This window comes from Muscardinus avellanarius (assembly GCF_963383645.1).
Source record: "Muscardinus avellanarius genome assembly, chromosome: 12".
Taxonomy (NCBI): Eukaryota; Metazoa; Chordata; class Mammalia; order Rodentia; family Gliridae; genus Muscardinus; species Muscardinus avellanarius.
The window spans coordinates 81,757,908-81,775,052 of NC_137798.1; the positions used below are offsets into that span (position 1 = coordinate 81,757,908).

A 17,145-nucleotide genomic window follows, 5' to 3' on the forward strand; every position below is an offset into this window, starting at 1 on the left:
ACAGAAGATACCTGACAGCAATTTGCACTCCTAGTGCTAAATGAGAAGCCAGATTTCCGTGGAAAGTAAAGAGATAATAGTTTAATAGCTCTAGATGTCACAAAGCAGTTAGGTACAATTTTAAGCAATAAAATAGGTGCTTCAACATAACTTAAAGTACTTAGAGGCTTGTCCTTTTCATCGCCTGTAAACTGAGAGCTTACAAGGTAGGGTGATAGAACAGGAACATGATGTCGGAAAACAGAAGGATCAGGAAAACAAAACCAAACAAACACAACTAAGGTGCTCCCTGCCTCAGAACCCTCTAGAAACCAACAACTGAGAAGTCAGCCTCGGTTTCACGGTGAGATGGGCGAACTGACACCAGAGAAAGTGGACAGGATGACTCCACAGGCGGACATTCAGTAAACCACAATCTACCGCAGTCGCCAGAGCTCGCCGGCTCCCTTGGAGAGTAGATGCTCGCTCAGAACCAAATGTCAGGCTTTAAACTAAATGCTGGGGCTCACGGAAGCCCCGAGCCCGAGAACACTCCGGCACCCAAGGGTGGCCCCGACTAGAAGGGTCAGGGTGCAGGGATGCCTCGAGAAGAGGGGGAAAGGGTCAGGATGCGAAGAGGGTGGCCTCAGTGGTCAATGCGGCCCAAGGGGGTGGGACACCCTCACCTCTTCCTCACCGAGCCCTCCCTCTCAGGACAGCGCCAGCCTCTGCCGCGGGATCAGCCTTTCTAGTTGGGCTGGGCGGCGCAGAGAAAGGGCGGAAGGGGACCGGCGCGGGGAAGTTTCGGGTTAAGAAAGAAGCACGGCGTCCTGGAAGTTGTAGTTCCCGGCCCTCCGCGGCCAGGCGCCGCCCCGATGGGCGCGGGGCTTGTTGACTACCGCTCCCAGAAGCCCCTGCGCTCCGTGTTTCGTCACTTCCTTTGCTTTCTGCGCGACCTTCCGCGGCTAACCCCAGGGTCACCTGACGAGACTACAACTCCCATGAGGCTCAGCAGGGCCGGCTCGGGGCGTCAGGAGACAATGGGACGTGTCCTTTGTGTCCTTACGGGTGAGGACTAGGCGTGAGAGGGGCTGGGTTTCGTGCCCCTTAGGGGATAACCTGCGGGAGTCCTAAGGAACTCCAGAGCAGGCGGAACCTAATCCACTCGACCAGGCGGGGGCTGGGAACGGAAGTAGCCGGCGGAGTGGGGAGGAGCCGGAAGTCAAGGCGGGGAGGGGTTGGGGGTGGAGGGAAAAGCAAGCCAGGAGGTGCTGCGGCCGCTTCTAGTAGTTTCCAGGCGCTGCCGGGCGGCTGGGACCGAGCGGTCCTGAGGCTGTGGCTGCGGCTGCTTGGGAGCTGGTGGCGGCGCGATAGGAAAGCCGATGGCCAAGTGGGGTGAGGGCGACCCACGCTGGATCGTGGAGGAGCGGGCGGACGCCACCAACGTCAACAACTGGCACTGGTGAGGGCCAGCAAGGCAGGCCGCAGGAGCGCTGCGACCGGGCTGGGGCTTGGGGGTTCCTGGACCGTCGGCCCGGGCAGAGCTGGGGCCCGGGGAGCCCTGCTCCGAGATTGGGGTGGGTCCTCCCTGTGGCGGGGGTCCGTGGTCCCAGACCTCTCCACCCACCCCTCCCGGGCCACCGTATCTGTGTTTGGGACGAGGAGGTCGACGCGGACGGCTACGTTCTAGAGGCGGAATTTCAGACAGACGAGCACGTAACGCCCTAGTTGCTGCATCCCGCCTGAGTAGGGAAATGCACGTGGTCGGAGGAGTCAAAGAAACCCAAACGCCTCGGCTGTGTGCGGAGATGGCTGTGGAAGTCTCCAGGCCGGGGCGCTGTAATTCCTATTTTGTGGCTTACGGTGAAAATAGTCAGTTATAGGGGCTCCTTGCCTCAGCTCAGCTGGAGATTTGCAACGTGGTCAGCAGGTGCACGGAGCCCAGGGATGCTGAAGACGCCGCAGCCTCTCGCTCACCCGGAACTGTTGGTTGTGTTGTAATTCCAGGTTGCCGCGCAATCGTGGTTTTATAGCCTGACCGTTCTTTAATCTAGCCCTCCTTAATGAAATCCTCCCAAAGTAATGTGTCCTTATCTTTTAACTCTACCGAACTTTGTTCGTACTGTTTGCAGTTTTTACTCTGTTGCAGCTCTTTTTTTAAATAGTTAATAGGAAGACACAAAATGAGTTTTCCCTTATCTCACTCTGTCTCCTTCAAGAACACTGAGTTCTTGACCTAATTATTGTTGTTAGTTTTGAAATCCTGGGCATCACTGTTTTTCTGGTCATTTAAAGAGCCTAGAATGTGTAGGATATTTATAGCCCAGTCTAAATCTGACAGGTCAGAACTGTGTACTAATGAGGTCAGAGTTAGTGGTTTCTTCTTAACTGGGTCTTTTAGCTAATAAATGTGTTCCTTGGTCCAGTCTGTGCTTCGGACCTGGGCAGTGTGTACACTGTGTTCCTTTAGGGCAAATGGAGGTGCCAAAGAAACCCAAAGCATCAGGTATTCTGCGAAGATGCTGAGGACTTTTTTTTTTTTTTTTTTTTTTTGTATTTTTATCTTTTGGTGGTGGTACTGGAATTGAACCTAAGGGTGCTCTTTTCCTCTGAGCCACATTCCCAGTCCTTTTTATTTTTATTAGTGAGACAAGGTCTCACTAAATTGCTGAGACTAGCCTTGAACTTGCTTTCCTCCTGCTTCAGCCTCCCAAGTTGCTGGAATTACAGGCACCCACCACTTGTCATTGTTGATAATATATGACCCTTTGTCTTCCCGATCGAGTGGCATGTTGTGAGCATACTGGTATGAAACAGAGTCGTGTCTTGTTTTCAAACTATTCATCTGGCCACCTTTAACCTTGAGTTCTCTTGCATACAGCATTTGACTCCTGGTCCTTAGCTTTGATTTTTTTTTTTGCAGGACAGAGAGGGATGCTTCAAATTGGTCCACGGAAAAGCTAAAGACACTTTTCTTAGCAGTGCGGGTGCAAAATGAGGAAGGCAAGTGTGAGGTGACTGAAGTGAGTAAGCTTGATGGAGAGGCATCCATTAACAATCGAAAAGGCAAACTCATCTTCTTTTATGAATGGAACATAAAACTGAACTGGACAGGTAAGTATTAGCTGGACTGTCAGGGGAATGGTCACCACATGTCCATTGACCAGTTAAGGAGCTAGAGATAATAGGGTTGTGTTTTGTTTTGGGGGAGGGGAGTTTGGGTAGAAGGGCTTGAACCCAGGGGCGTTTTTTATTTGGAAACTTGGTTACCGAGCGCCTCACTAAGTTGCTGGGCTGGCTTTGAATCTGCAGTCCTCCTCTCTAAGCTTCCCAAGTACTGGGATTCCAGGCATAGGCCACCATGCCTGGCCTTAGTCCCTTTTTACAGATTCAGAAGTGGAAGCCCAGAGAGATGAAAGTAAATGTTGATTCATTTTGAAGCAGCCAGTTCTGTTATATTTCAACATAAGTTGAATTACACTATGGGAAATTCACTCAATAAAAGCCATCAAGTTCATAGGGAGCAGGGCCTTAGGAACACACTACCCAAAAATATCAGTGATACTTTGAGTTACTGAAGATTGAACCCAGGGGAATATTACCTCTGAGCTAGATCCCCAGCCTGGTTTTATTCTTTAGTTTGAAACAGGGCCTCACTAAACTGCGGAGGGCCTCACTAAGTAGCTGAGGCTGGCCGCGAACCTGTGATCCTCCTGTCTCAGCCTCCCAAGTACTGGAATTACAAGTGTGTGCCACCACGCCCAGCTCAATGAAACTTTTTTTGGTTTGTGTGTGGTACAGGGAATGAAACCCAGGGGCATTCTACCTCCAAGCTACACCCCCAGCCCTATTTTTTATTTTTGTTTTAAAACAGGGTCTCGCTAAGTTGCAAAGGGCCTCACTAAGTAGCTAAGACTCTCTGCGAATCCGGATCCTCCGGTCTCAGCCTCCCAAATGCTGGGATTATAAGTGTGCGCCATCACACCCAGCTATCAATGATACAATTTTTAAATTATAGGTACTAAAAAGTGGTAACACTATTTTACACATTAAATGATAAATTTAAAAAATGCTACAAAAAGATCTAAAGTCTCCCTATGATATTGGGCATCAGAGGATCTGTAGCTTGAGAGCTATTGTGAAGTGGTGGAGAGTATGTCATCTGAAATCAAAGAATGTTACAGCATCAGCACTGTGTGGTTGTGGCACATACATGGTAAAACCAGATCGTTGGCAGATGTTTGACCTCTGTGTTTTGTATTGCCCTACACCTTTCAGTTCAGCTGTATCTAGTTTTCTTTGTTCACCTAGTGTCACTTATGGATGAAATCTCATAGAAGCAAGTATGAAATTCTCATGATCAAATTTTTGCCTGCCTGAGCCAGGCATGATGCTGTACATTTGTAATCCTAGTACTTGGAAGGCTGAGACAGAATCACACAGGTTTGAAGCCAGCCTCAGCTACTTAGTGAGGCTCTCAGCAACTTAGTGAGGCTCTCTTTCCAATAAAATATAAAATAGGTCTGGGAGTAAAGCCCAGAGGTAGAAAGCTCCTGAGTTCCACCCCTAATACCAAAAAAAATTGTTCCCTGCCATATCGATCTCAATGGAATAAATTCAGGTTTTCAAACACGTTCGAGCAGAACTGTGCTGTTCTTTCTGATAGAAATCACACTAGTGCCCAAACTGTGCAGCTCTCAGTCCCGACTGTTTAGCATGGTCGCTCTCCAGTTATCTAGTGAGGAAAGACATCGGAGTGGGGTTGCGACTGCATCTGGCATGTGATGCCCTCAGAATAAAGAGGGTTGGTTTCACTGTCTAAAAGGAGCCCAAATGGTATAGTACTCTGGTAGAGACCTTTCTACAAAGGAGACTAAAGACATTGTAATGCTTTTGACAGGTACCTCTAAGTCAGGAGTACTATACAAGGGACACGTGGAGATACCCAATTTGTCTGATGAAAACAGCGTGGATGAAGTGGAGGTTTGTGCTTCCTAATTCTTCGTCTTCCCTACCCTCTTGTTCTCAGATGAGAAAAATGACCTATCATTCAAGAAGAATGGCCCATGTCTGGTCTAACCATTCAGAACCCCAATGTACAGATGATTCCTGGGAATTCGGTGTCATTGGAATCTTTCAGAGCAACTTGCACTGAAGTAATTTCATTGCTTTAGTTAGTGAAATGGGTTCTAACATAACCACCTTTGCCTTAACAGAGAGGATTTGAGAAGAAACACTAGTGGAGTCTGCAAATACCCCAACTCTAAACATTTCCTTTGGGAATGTCAGCACTTACCCTATTGCTCGGTACGCACATACCGTGGGTATCCCTCAAGTTACTTACCTTCTGCTTCTTGTTTTTCACTCAGATTAGTGTGAGCCTTGCCAAAGATGAGCCTGACACAAATCTCGTGGCCTTAATGAAAGAAGAAGGGGTGAAACTTCTAAGAGAAGCAATGGGAATTTACATCAGCACCCTCAAAACAGGTATCCCTGAGTAGCTGTACATGGCTTGGGGGGCAGTCTTTGCTTGTCAGACTCTGAGGGGCTTGACAGTCCTTCCTTTAGCAAATGGGTAAAGACTTGGGGGAGTGGGCTTATTTCTTGAAGTGAATCTCTTAAGTTCTGAGTAAGAGAAGGGTTTAGAGCTGCATTTTGGAATAGATTAGCCATTAAGCTCTTGATTTGTCACTAGTCCAGGTTGAGCTCTGCTGTGTGTATAAAATACACAAGGAATCTTGAAGACTTGGTACCAAAAAAAATATAAGGTATCTCAGTAATCTGATTTTGACAACATGTTAAAATGATAGTTTGGATACATTAAGTGTACTAGTAAGATTAACTTGATCTGTTTCATTAACGTTTTTAATGTTGCACTAGACAATTAAAACTCAATTTGAGTCTCACATTATATTTCCATTGGACAGCACAGACCTAAAGACTTGACATCCCCAGATTCATTATGGGAATATAGTCCTGGACTCTCTTTGATATGCATCCTCCATGGTTATTTAGATGGTTAGAATAGAGACCAGCTCAGCTTTTCCCTGGGATTTTATTTCTGCTAGTTATTCTGATCTTGGTGTTGAAGTACACATAGTAACCATCAAGGAGAACCGGCATAGATAGAAAGTAATACTGTTTTTATGGGAACCAGTGCTCTAGTGCTGTAATGAGTGGGGGGAAGAGACTAAGCATACTTCCAGAGGTACTGGGTGCTTACACAGGAAGTCATTGAAGTGTTGCTCCATTCCCTGGATACTTTGGTGGTAGACCTTATAAAAATTTAGCAATTTATGATACTTCCATTTGAGTCAAGTGTTTTTAAGACTTTTTAAGATAAACCCAGTGAACTGTGTTCTGCAGCACACACTCAGATACCTCTCTGGTAGTGACCTTTTTTTTTTTTTTTTTTTTTAATCACTACCTCATTTTGGGTTAAGACAGCTGAGTTTGTTGAGCTGTAGTAACACCTCTCATCTCAGCCTCTACAAAGTAATTCCCATGAGCTGGGTTTTTATCTTTTCAGAGTTCACCCAGGGCATGATCTTGCCGACAGTGAATGGAGAGTCAGTAGACCCGGCAGGGCAGCCAGCACTGAAAACTGAGGAGCGCAAGGTAAAATAGTATTCCCAGGCAATGGGGAGGCTGTTTGCAGAGGGAGTCTGCAATACGGAGTTGTCTACTTGTCTTTAACTTGGTTTTTATTCATTAATTGTGGAACCTGCCAGGTGTGGTGGTACATGCTTGTAATCCCAGTACTTGGGAGGCTGAGATAGGAGGATTGCAGGTTCGCAGCCAACTCCAGCAACCTCAGGAGGCCCTCTGCAACTTACTGAAACCCTGCTTCAAAATAAAAATCAGCCAGGCGTGGTGGCACACGCTTGTAATCCCAGCTTTTGGGAGGCTGAGACCAGAGGATCGCGGTTCGTGGACAGCCTCAGCTACTTAGTGAGGCCCTCTGCAACTTAGTGAGACTCTGTTTCAAAATAAAGAATAAAAAATAGGGCAGGGGGTGTAGCTCGGAGGTCAAATGCCCCTGGGTTCCATCCCCAAACCTGGGGAAAAAAAAAAAAAAGAATTTTTAAAAATAGTGCAGGGGATATAGCTTGGAGGTCAATGACCTGGGGTTCCATTCCCCAGACCCGCTAAAAATAAAAAGTTAAATAAAAATCAAGCTAAGCTGGGTGTGGTGGCGCATGCTTGTAATCCCAGCACTTGCGGGGCTGAGACAGGAAGATCGTGCAGGTTCGAAGCCAGCCTCAGATATTTAGTGAGGCTTACAGCAACTTAGACCCTGTTTCCAAATATAAAATTGGTCTGGGAGTGTAGACCGGTGGTAGAAAGCCCCTGGGTTCTAGCCAGGCATGATAGCGCACACTTGTAATCCCCGTGCTTGGGAGGCAGAGACAGGAGGATCACAGTTTCGAAGCCAGCCTCAGCAGCTTAGCCCTCAGCAACTTAGATCCTGTTTTCAAAATAATACTGGACTGGGGGGGGGGGGGTATCTCGGAGGTAGAAAGCCCCAGGCAAGTCCTCTTTACCAGCTAAGATCACATCAAGGATTAGCTCCCTAATGTCACCATCAGGAAATAGACCCCTCTCATGCCATTTGCAGAGTGAACAGATTATTTTATCTAGAGATGTAGAACTTGTGTGGTTCAAGTTCCTACCTGCCTTGGAATCGTGCTGTTCTTCTATTTGCACCGTGAGGACTATTCTGAAAGTAAGGAGCTGTGTGGTTTGGTGGTGGTACTAGGGATCAACCCTAGGATCTTGCGTGTACTAGGAAAGCACTCCGCTGCTGCGCTCACATCCCCAGCTCTGACTTCCAGCTACTTAAGCATCGAGTTTTTGTTTGAGAGGTGCCTGATGAAGCTGAGCACAGTGACTCACACCTGTAATCCCAGCTTCTCCCAGCCTAGGCAATTTAGTGAGACCCTGTCTCAAAACTAAAGAAGGGCTGAGGAAAGAGCTCAATGGCATATACTCTTGCCTAGCATGAGAGGCCCTGGGTTATATTCCCTAGTGCTGCAAAAAGGATAGAAAAAGGTACTGTAATAATTGGCTTGTCTTTAGGCTGATGGGATTTTTTATGGTACTGAGGATTCTTCGAACCCTATTTACTTATTTTGTGGTACTGAAAATTAAACCCAGGGACATTTTACCTTTGAGCTACACCCCAAGTCCTATTTTATTTTGATACAGTCTCACTACAAACCTTCAGTTCTCTTGCTCAGCCTCCCAAGTACTGGGATTACAAGAGTGCACCACCACAGCTGGCACTGAGGATTGAACCCGGGGGCATTCTACCTCTGAGCTACATCCCAATCCCATGGTTTTTTGTTGTTGTTGTTGTTTTTGGTTTTGGTTTTGGTTTGTTTGTTGTTTTTGCAATACTAGAAATTGAACCTAGGGACATTCTACCTCTGCGCTACACCCCCTGCCCTATTTTTTATTCTTCATTTTGAAACACAGTCTCACTGAGTTGCAGAGGGCCTCACTAAGAGGTTGAGGCTGTCCGCAAAATGCAAACCTCTGTCTCAGCCTCCCAAATACTGGGATTACAAGCATGCATCAACACGCCTGACGATTTTGTGTGTGTGTGTGTGTGTGTGTGTGTGTGTGTGTGTGTGTGGTGCTGGGGATAGAACCCAGGGGCCTTCTACCTTGGGGCTACACTCCCAGACCTATTTTATATTTTATTTAGAAACAGGGTCTCTTAAGCCAATGAGGCTGGCTTCGAACCTGTGTGATCTTCCTGTCTCCTCCCAAGCGCTGGGATTACAAGCATGCACCACCACACCCGGCTGTTTGTGTGTGTGTGTGGCGGGGGGGCGCTACTGGGGTTCCGGGAAAACCTTCCTCCAGGCTACATGCCCAGACTCATTTTTTTAAATATTTTTTAAAATTAGAAACAGGGTCTCTTAAGCCAGCAAGGCTGGCTTTGAACCAGTGCGATCCTCTTGTTTCCGCCTCCCAAGCCCGGGGATTACAAGTGTGGACCACCACGCCCAGCTTTTTTTTTTTTTTTTTTTTTTTTTAAATAAACAGGGCCAGCTAAGTTGCTGAGGGCCTCCCTATGGATCTGTAATCCATCTGCCTTAGCCTCCCAATTACTGGGATTACAAATTATACCACCTCTTAGTTGCTTTAAATCTGATGGGTTTGTAAGTGAACACCAGAGTTAGCCTCTTAGAGTGGTGATTTTCAATGTACATAAAAGATGTTTCTGGAAGTGTCTTCATTTACACAAATTTTCTTCAACTTTGAAGGTGAAAAATTATGTGAGAATTCCTAAGTCTGTTCCTGAAGCCATACTGACTGAGGTTTCACTGTTGTTCTAAACTGACCTTTTTCACTACCTCTTTCACAGGCAAAGTCTGCGCCTTCAAAAGCCCAGGCCAAACCTGTTGGTGTCAAAATCCCCACTTGTAAGATCACCCTTAGAGAAACTTTCCTGACATCACCAGAGGAGCTCTATAGAGTGTTTACTACCCAAGAGGTAAGTGTCCTTTAGGCCTCCTGCTGGCTCCATTATAAGAAGACATGGGTCGTGGTCGCGCTCCGTCAGCACACAGGGAGCTGCTGAGCTTGGGCCCGCGAGGCTTCCCTGATACAAGTAGAGACAAAGGAATAACATGTGTTCCACTCACCAAAGTATTTTTTACATTTTGTATTAGTTTTGAGTCTTGTAAGTGGGAACCACTGAATCCTTTTTTTTAGAAAAGTGAATGGGTGCCGGGCATGGTGGCACATGCCTGTAATCCTAGACAGGGAACACAGGTTCAAAGTCAGCCTCAGAAACTCAGGCTCTCATCAGCTTAGCAGATTCTTTTTCAAATTAAAATAAGATTGGGGTGCAGCTCAGAGGTAGAATGCCTCCAGGTACAATCTCAAGCACCACAAAAGAAAAATGGACAGCCAGGCATGGTGGTACACCTGTAATTCCAAAACTTGGGAAGCTGGAGACAGGAGGATTGCAGGTTCGCAGTCAGCCTCAGCAACTCAGTGAGGCTTGAATCAATTTAGTAAGTAAGGCCCTGTTTCCAAGGAAAAATAAAATGGGCTGGGGGTGTATCTCAGAGGTAGAAATCTCCTGGGTTCAGTCCCCAGCACCGCACGTGCACGATGTGAATGGGCCCAAAGTAATGGCATCCTGAATTCAGAAAGAATGACTGAAGTTAAAACTTGACCCAAAGTAGAAGAGAGTAGAGGGAGACCTGGGACCTGCTCTTTGGGCAGAGTGCCATCTTTGAAAATGAGGGTTGAGACATTCTGGTTTCAGCTGGCACCTGTTCCTGAATCCCCTTGAGAGCCATGCATCTACTCCCTGCCCCCGCCCTTTTTTTTTTTTTAGCTGGTTCAGGCCTTTACCCATGCTCCTGCAACGTTAGAAGCAGACAAAGGTGGGAAGTTCCAAATGGTGGATGGCAACGTCTCTGGGGAGTTTACTGATCTGGTGAGTACCTGCTGCCCCAGACCCAGTTTGTAACCTCTCTGGTCAAATGAGTCCTTCCTCAGCTCTGTAGGTAACACTTAAGGCTTTAATCTCTTTGGTTAATAAGGCCTTATTTTTCTCCAAAAAAGAATGCTGCAATTTGAATCCTCTTGCGAGTACTATAATTGCACAGAATATAAACTTCATATAGAAGGCAGATGGCTAACCCTAGCTAGGGGGGATATGTTGTAGTCTCTACTATAGACTGGACTCTGATTATTTTAGGTCCCTGAGAAACATATTTCGATGAAGTGGAGGTTTAAATCTTGGCCAGAAGGTAAGTAAGCATGTTTGTTTTTTTGCCAGTCATCCCCCAAATAGCTGCTTTTCTTCCTGATCTGAATCCCACATGGAAACCCTGAGTCGGAAACCTCTATCCCCTCTGCCTTCCCACAGGGCACTTTGCCACCATCACTTTGACCTTCATTGACAAGAATGGAGAGACGGAGCTGTGCATGGAAGGCCGAGGCATTCCTGCCCCTGAGGAAGAGAGGACGAGGCAGGGCTGGCAGCGGTACTACTTTGAGGGCATCAAACAGACCTTTGGCTATGGTGCACGCTTGTTTTAGGGCCAGCAGCGAGGGCTCCAGCCTGCCCAACACTTAAGTCCAGCCGTCTCCTGACTGGGGCTTATGGCTCACAGAATCGCACCATCCCAATAACTTGGGGTTGGGCCCCCTCCACGTATACCTTGGGTTTGTGCATGTTTTCTGCTGGGTGGGATCAGAGGGTGATTTCTCTTTTATGTGTACATACGCTAAATAAACATAATTTTAAAAGCATACTTGTCTAAACCTGTGTTGATTGGGTGGCTACCATTGGGTTCCAAAAAATAAATAAAATAAAAAAATAAAGATTTTACTTTATTTTTGTGGTACTGGGAATTGAGCCCCAGGGACATTCTACCCCGGAGTTACACCCCCAGTCCTATATTTTATTTATTTTGAAGCAGAATTTCACTAAGTTGCTGAAGCTGGTTGTGAACCTGTGATTGATCCTCCTGTCTCAGCCTACCAACTACTGGGATTTCAAGACTGCACCACCACACCCAGCTGAAGATTTTTAATTAAGAATGCCAGGTGTGGTGGTGCACACTTGTAATCCCAGTACTTGGGCAGCTGAGACAGAAGGATTGCAGGTTTGACAACAGCCTTAGCAAGTAGTGTGACTCTCATTACCTAGTGAGAACCCTATTTCAAAATAAAACAGCTGGCATGTAGCCTAGAGGTAGAATGCCTCTGGGTTCAATCCCCAGTAACACAAAAAAGAGATTTGAAGGCCCTAGCTCCCTTCTTTTGGGTAAGTAGGTAATCTAATAGCTACAGAGGGAACCTGCTTCTTACTACTAAACATTCCTGAGCCAGTCTCTTCTACTGTACTAACCGAGGATCTGCCTTTTTAGCAGCACAGGGGAGGATTGGTGCTCTGGAGTAAGCCATGCTGCTGTTGCTGGTGGAGGCGGTGTCCTGGGTTGTATTTGCCATAACCTCAACCTTTTTTGCATAGAAGACCATATAGGTGCTGGTTTGGAATGTAGAAAGACTGTTGGGCATGGTAGCACATGCTTGTAAGTAATCATAGTAGTTGGGAGGCTGAGGCAGGAAGGTCGCAGGTTTGAGAACAGGCTTAGCAATATAGTGAGGCTTTCAACCTAGTGAAACTGTTTCCAAGTAAGAAATACAATTGGCTTGGGGGTATAGCTTGAAGGTAGAATGCCTCTGGGTTTAATTCCCAGTCCTAGCCAAAAAAAATCCATAGAATGCCAACCTGTGTCAGTTTCTGTTAGTGGATTAGACAGTATACTGAGCAGTTACCTTGCATTTAATTGCCATAAAGCCCTGTGAAGTATTAACATTTATTCCACAAAAAATCTTGCCTTTTTTTGTATATAAATATGTTTGCTATAGGCAAAGGTCTGATTCTCAAAATAAGAGCCAAGACCCAACAGCTGACACTGAACAGAGTTGGGATCTGGGACGAGGGCTGTAATTGCAGAGTCTGCTCAAGTGTACAAACACTGTCTACAGCCTTTTGGGTTCGTGCCCACAGAAAAGCTGCTGCATCTCTAGTTTATTAGGTATCCCTCCTGCAGTAGAAAAATGAAGGCGTCAGTGTTCTTCCCAGGAAGAGGAAGAAAGTGTCCTTACTAGAAATTTTAAAATGCTTGGTACCATTAAACAAGTTCACTGGGCACTGACTGTGCCAAGTGCTGGGATTACGTTCTTGGGTTCAGGCTGCTGCGCTGCAGGGAGAAATAACTACCTGAACAGGGAGTTACTTTCCCAGACAAGCCTGCCCTGGCTTCCTGCGCCCCAGTGTGAGTCAGTGCCCTCTGAGTGAGACACCACCTCCTGTGGCTACAGCTATTCATCTATTTTTGCCCGTTTTATTAGGTGGCAATGAGGCCTGCAGGCTAATCCTACCTGACTTGGCCCAAACCTGTAGTTAGAGCAAGAAATCAAGAATCCTGGTCTGTCATCTAGACCCCCACCCCCAAGCCACCTTGGCTTGGTTAGATGAGTGCTGGAGTTAACGCATACCTAACTTTACATTTGCCTCCTAGGGCTCCAAAAGAAGGCATTTGAATAACTTAGACCCTAGCTTGAATCACTGGGCCTCTCCTAACAGAAACCTTTAGTAAAAAACTGGAACTCTTTAGTTTCTGACTGGAAAGTTACCAGTTCTAGAATATTTGAGAGAAAAATGGGAAGGGATTACGACACATTAGTAAACACCAAAGCACCGGGCCAAGAGCCTATCGCACGTCATGCTCAGTAACAGCTCCCGCACCAGTACTGACGGCCAGGCACTTCTTACCACCGCCATCTTACGCATTTCAGCTAGCCATCTGGGCCTAAATTGCAGTGATGCTGATAAAGGTAACACCAGGATTTGGTTGGAATGGTAAATGTTCCACTTTCTAACCAGCTGGATAGATATCCTTATCTGTAAAAACAGGTCTGATGATGTATGAAGAAGCACCGGCACCTGGTGGTGGTCAACAGATGGTGCCTGTTGACTTGGGACTCACAACCCGAGTGTTTTCCCTTAAACCAGAATGGATATTTCAAAATGCTAGTTGAGTATAAATTGTCAATCCTAAGTCAACAGTTCTCCAGACTTGAGAATCACCTGGGGGAACCTGTTAACTACAGAAAAGCAGACTCTATCACTACAGATTTGTAGTTGGGGTGGGACGTGGCCCAGGAACTTGCATTTCAATATCTCAAGTGATTCTGATATTGGGTGCATTTTGTGAAGCAGCCCAATATGTGAGGAAAGCCTTATTTTAACAGAGGAGACGAAGAAGCACGTCAGGGGCCTTTTTGTGGATAATGGAGCAAAAGATCTGAAATATCCAATCTTCCAGGCGGTCGGCAAGCTCAGTAGGCTCTGGTGGTTTTGGGTTATTGGGAATTTTTCATTTTTGTGGCACTGGGAATGGAAGCCAGGGGCTCACACATGCCGGGCAAACTATCACTGAGCTACACTCCAGTCCTTTTTTTTTTTTTTTTTTTTTTCGGGTCTGGGGATGGAAACCAGGGGCATTCGACCTCCAAGCTTCACCCCCTTCCCTAGTTTTTATTCTTTTTAATTTGAAACAGGATCTCACTAAATTGCAGAGGGCTCACTAAGTAGCTGATGTTGTCCAGGAACCGCGATGCTCCAGTCTCAGCCTCCCAAATGATGGGATTACAAGCGTGCGCCACCATGCCTGGCTATACTCCAGCCCTTTTAAAGTATTTATTTTGAGCCGGGCGTGGTGGTGCACGCTTGTAATCACAGCATTCGGGAGGCTGAGTCCGGAGGATCGCGGTTCGCGGGCAGCCTCAGCTACTTAGTGAGGCCTCTGCAACTCAGTGAGACCCGGTTTCAAAATAAAAAATAGGGCAGGGGGTGTAGCTTGGAGGTCAAATACCCCTGGGTTCTATCCCCAGACCCACAAATAAAATATTTATTTTGCCAAGGTCACACTAAATCGTTCAGGCTGGCCTTGAACTTGCCATCCTCCTACCTTAGCGTCCTGAGTAGCTGGGATTGCAGGCATGTGCCACCACACTTGGCTCAGATAGTGGTTTTATTTCTTTGGGCACTGGGGACTGAACCCAGGGGCACTCTGCCTCTGAGTCAATCCCCCAGATTTTTTAATGTGTGTGTATATATATACGTATATATATATTTTTTTCCCAGTATTGGGGATGGAACCCAGGGGCGTTCTACCTCCGAGCTACATCCCCAGCCCTATTTTTTATTCTTTATTTTGAAACAGGGCCCTCCGCAACTTAGACCCTGTTTAAAAATAAAGAATAAAAAATAGGGGCTAGAAGTATAGCTCGGAGGTAGAATGCCCCTCTCTGGGTTCCATCCCCAGACCTGCAAAAAAAAAAAAAAAAAAAAAAAAAGGCTGGGCGTGGTGGCACATGCTTGTAATCCCAGCATTCAGGAGGCAGAGACCAGAGGAACACAGTTTGAGGACAGCTTCAGCTACTTAGTGAGGTCCCTTGCAACTCAGTGAGACCCTGTTTCAAAAATAAAGAATAAAAAATTAAGGCTGGGGGCGGGGGCGCTGAGAGGTAGAATGCCCCTGGGTTCCATCCCCAGTACCGAAAAAAAAAAAAAAGGGAAGAAAAGCCAGGTGTGATGATGCCCACCTGTAATCCCAGTACTTGGAAGGCAAAAACAAGAGGATCACAGTTCAAAGCTAGCCTCAACAACTTAGACCCCGTTTCAAATAAGAAATAAAATCAGGCTGTGTGTATAACTTGGAGGTAGAATGCCTCTGTGTTCAAACCCCAGTACCACACACACACCAAAAACAAAAATAAAAAAATAGGTCTGGGGGTGTAGCTCGGAGGTAGGATGCCCCTGGGCTCCATCCCCAGTACCACCACCGATAAAAAGTACTAACAAAAAAATAAAACAAGCTGGCCACAGTGGAACACGTCTGTAGTCCCATCTGTCACAGCGAGACCCCATCTCAGAGAAAAAAGTTAATGCTTGGGCTAATCTTATTGAACTTGGCTCCCACCTGGTAGCCTTAGGGCCTGCCTTCTCTTACCCTCTAATATTCTACATGCACCAGAGTATTTTTAGACTATTGTCCACACTAATCAATCAACTTACTTCTTGGCAAGAGGGTAGCTGGAGACGTCTGGTTCTGAGCATCCCCAGGTGGTGGCTGCGGACATACCTCACTTTACTTCCTGACATATTTCTGTCCTTCCTCAGATGTCAGGGATGATGATGGAATACCTGGCAAGGGTACCAAGTGAGGCCGAGTACAGGTCCATCTCTCCTTTTAGGTGTGTGGTCCTCTGGGCAATGCTGGTGGGACCCCTCAAAGATAAGAACCTGGAAAAGTGGAATGACTTCCCCCAGGAATGAATGCAAACCACCAGCGTAACCAGACTGAGGTGTAAGGGAGCCGCCAACGTCAGCCAGCTCCTGGCCGGTCTCCCCCTGCAGTCCGTGTGAAGAGGGACACTGATGTGTGTAGTCTAACTCTGCTTGCCCAGCTGGCTCAGGAAGAGAAAAGGAGCTGGCTGCGGGTTGGGTAATTACAAACATAATGCATGTGAGCTTGGCTTGCCTGTAAGCAAAGGCTTTCTACTAGACCCTCAGCTCTGCCTGAGCCCCAAATACTTCCTCAGACAGAATTGGAAAATAAAGTGCTTTATTGCCAAGGATCCCAGAAAGCCTCCGGGCAGCCGTCCGGGCTAGCACTGAAGTCCCCTGCCTTTTAGAGGCTTTGTGAGCAGAGGCAGGTGAGACTTCAACGTTTCCACCCACGGAAGGCAAGGAGTCAGTCACTTACGTGCGTCTCTTCCAACTCTGTTCAGTGCAACTGTGACGTAGTGTCAGGAGCTTTAAACAGGCAACTGGTGGGAGTATTTACACCACAGAAACGGCCCAGATGTTACCAATCAGGGCTTTCCCCCCCCTGCCAAGTTTCTGGTTTCCAATCACTATAGTACAAGCCATCTTGAGTTCTGAGCCCGGCCCATGCCTGGCTGCCGTGCCAGCTCCCAGCCCCACACATTTCTATCATCTGGGTAGAACCCAGGGGGCTGAATGTAGGACCAGAACTGGGTAACCCATCCCCCCCAACCCACCTCTGCTACCTCAGCCTGTCCATCCACTCAGACCCCACCAAAGTGGTCCCCCAGAGAGGCAGCCGGGCACTAAGGACAGCCTTCCTGTGCAGCGTGGTGGGGGACAGGTGCGCCCCCCAGAGACCAGGAGGGCTGGGCGTCGGGCGTTGACTTCAGCCTGGCAGAGGGCAGCTGTTGGGTCAAGGAAAGGCCTGGCCCTTCCTACTGTCCCCCACGTGCCCTTCTGCGGTCAGCCATCGGGGTGGGGATCTGAGGGAATCACAGTAGGTCCTGGGACTCAGGATGTGTCTGAAGCACCCTGGCCCACCCCTCGCACAGAGCCAGGGCAGAAGAGCCCAGCTCCAAAGGAGCCACGAGGGGGCCCCACGGACACGTGTGCACACCCATCTCCACTGCATCCCAGGACACTGGGTCCTATAAACCCTTCAACCTTCTCCCCACTCCAGCAGGACACCTGTTGCCCTGACCTCCCTCCGGGGAAGGCCGAGGGCATGCAGCACCAGACTGGCTGTACAGCCCAGCGGCCCGGCCGCGCCCTGGTCTCTGCCCTCA

At 47.5% G+C, this 17,145-nt stretch overlaps 1 protein-coding gene across 1 annotated transcript; it reads left to right on the forward strand.

The window, feature by feature from the left end:
- Nucleotides 1-1,361: 1,361 nt before the first annotated feature.
- AHSA1 (activator of HSP90 ATPase activity 1) lies at nt 1,362-11,049 on the forward strand (the record flags this gene model as incomplete). Its single annotated transcript, XM_080708257.1, has 9 exons — nt 1,362-1,441; nt 2,903-3,093; nt 4,880-4,962; nt 5,349-5,466; nt 6,509-6,597; nt 9,356-9,484; nt 10,340-10,441; nt 10,706-10,757; nt 10,877-11,049. The coding sequence occupies 9 exons, from the start codon at nt 1,362-1,364 to the stop codon at nt 11,047-11,049; spliced, it is 1,017 nt and encodes a 338-aa protein (XP_080564383.1).
- Between the last annotated feature and the right edge of the window lie 6,096 nt (nt 11,050-17,145).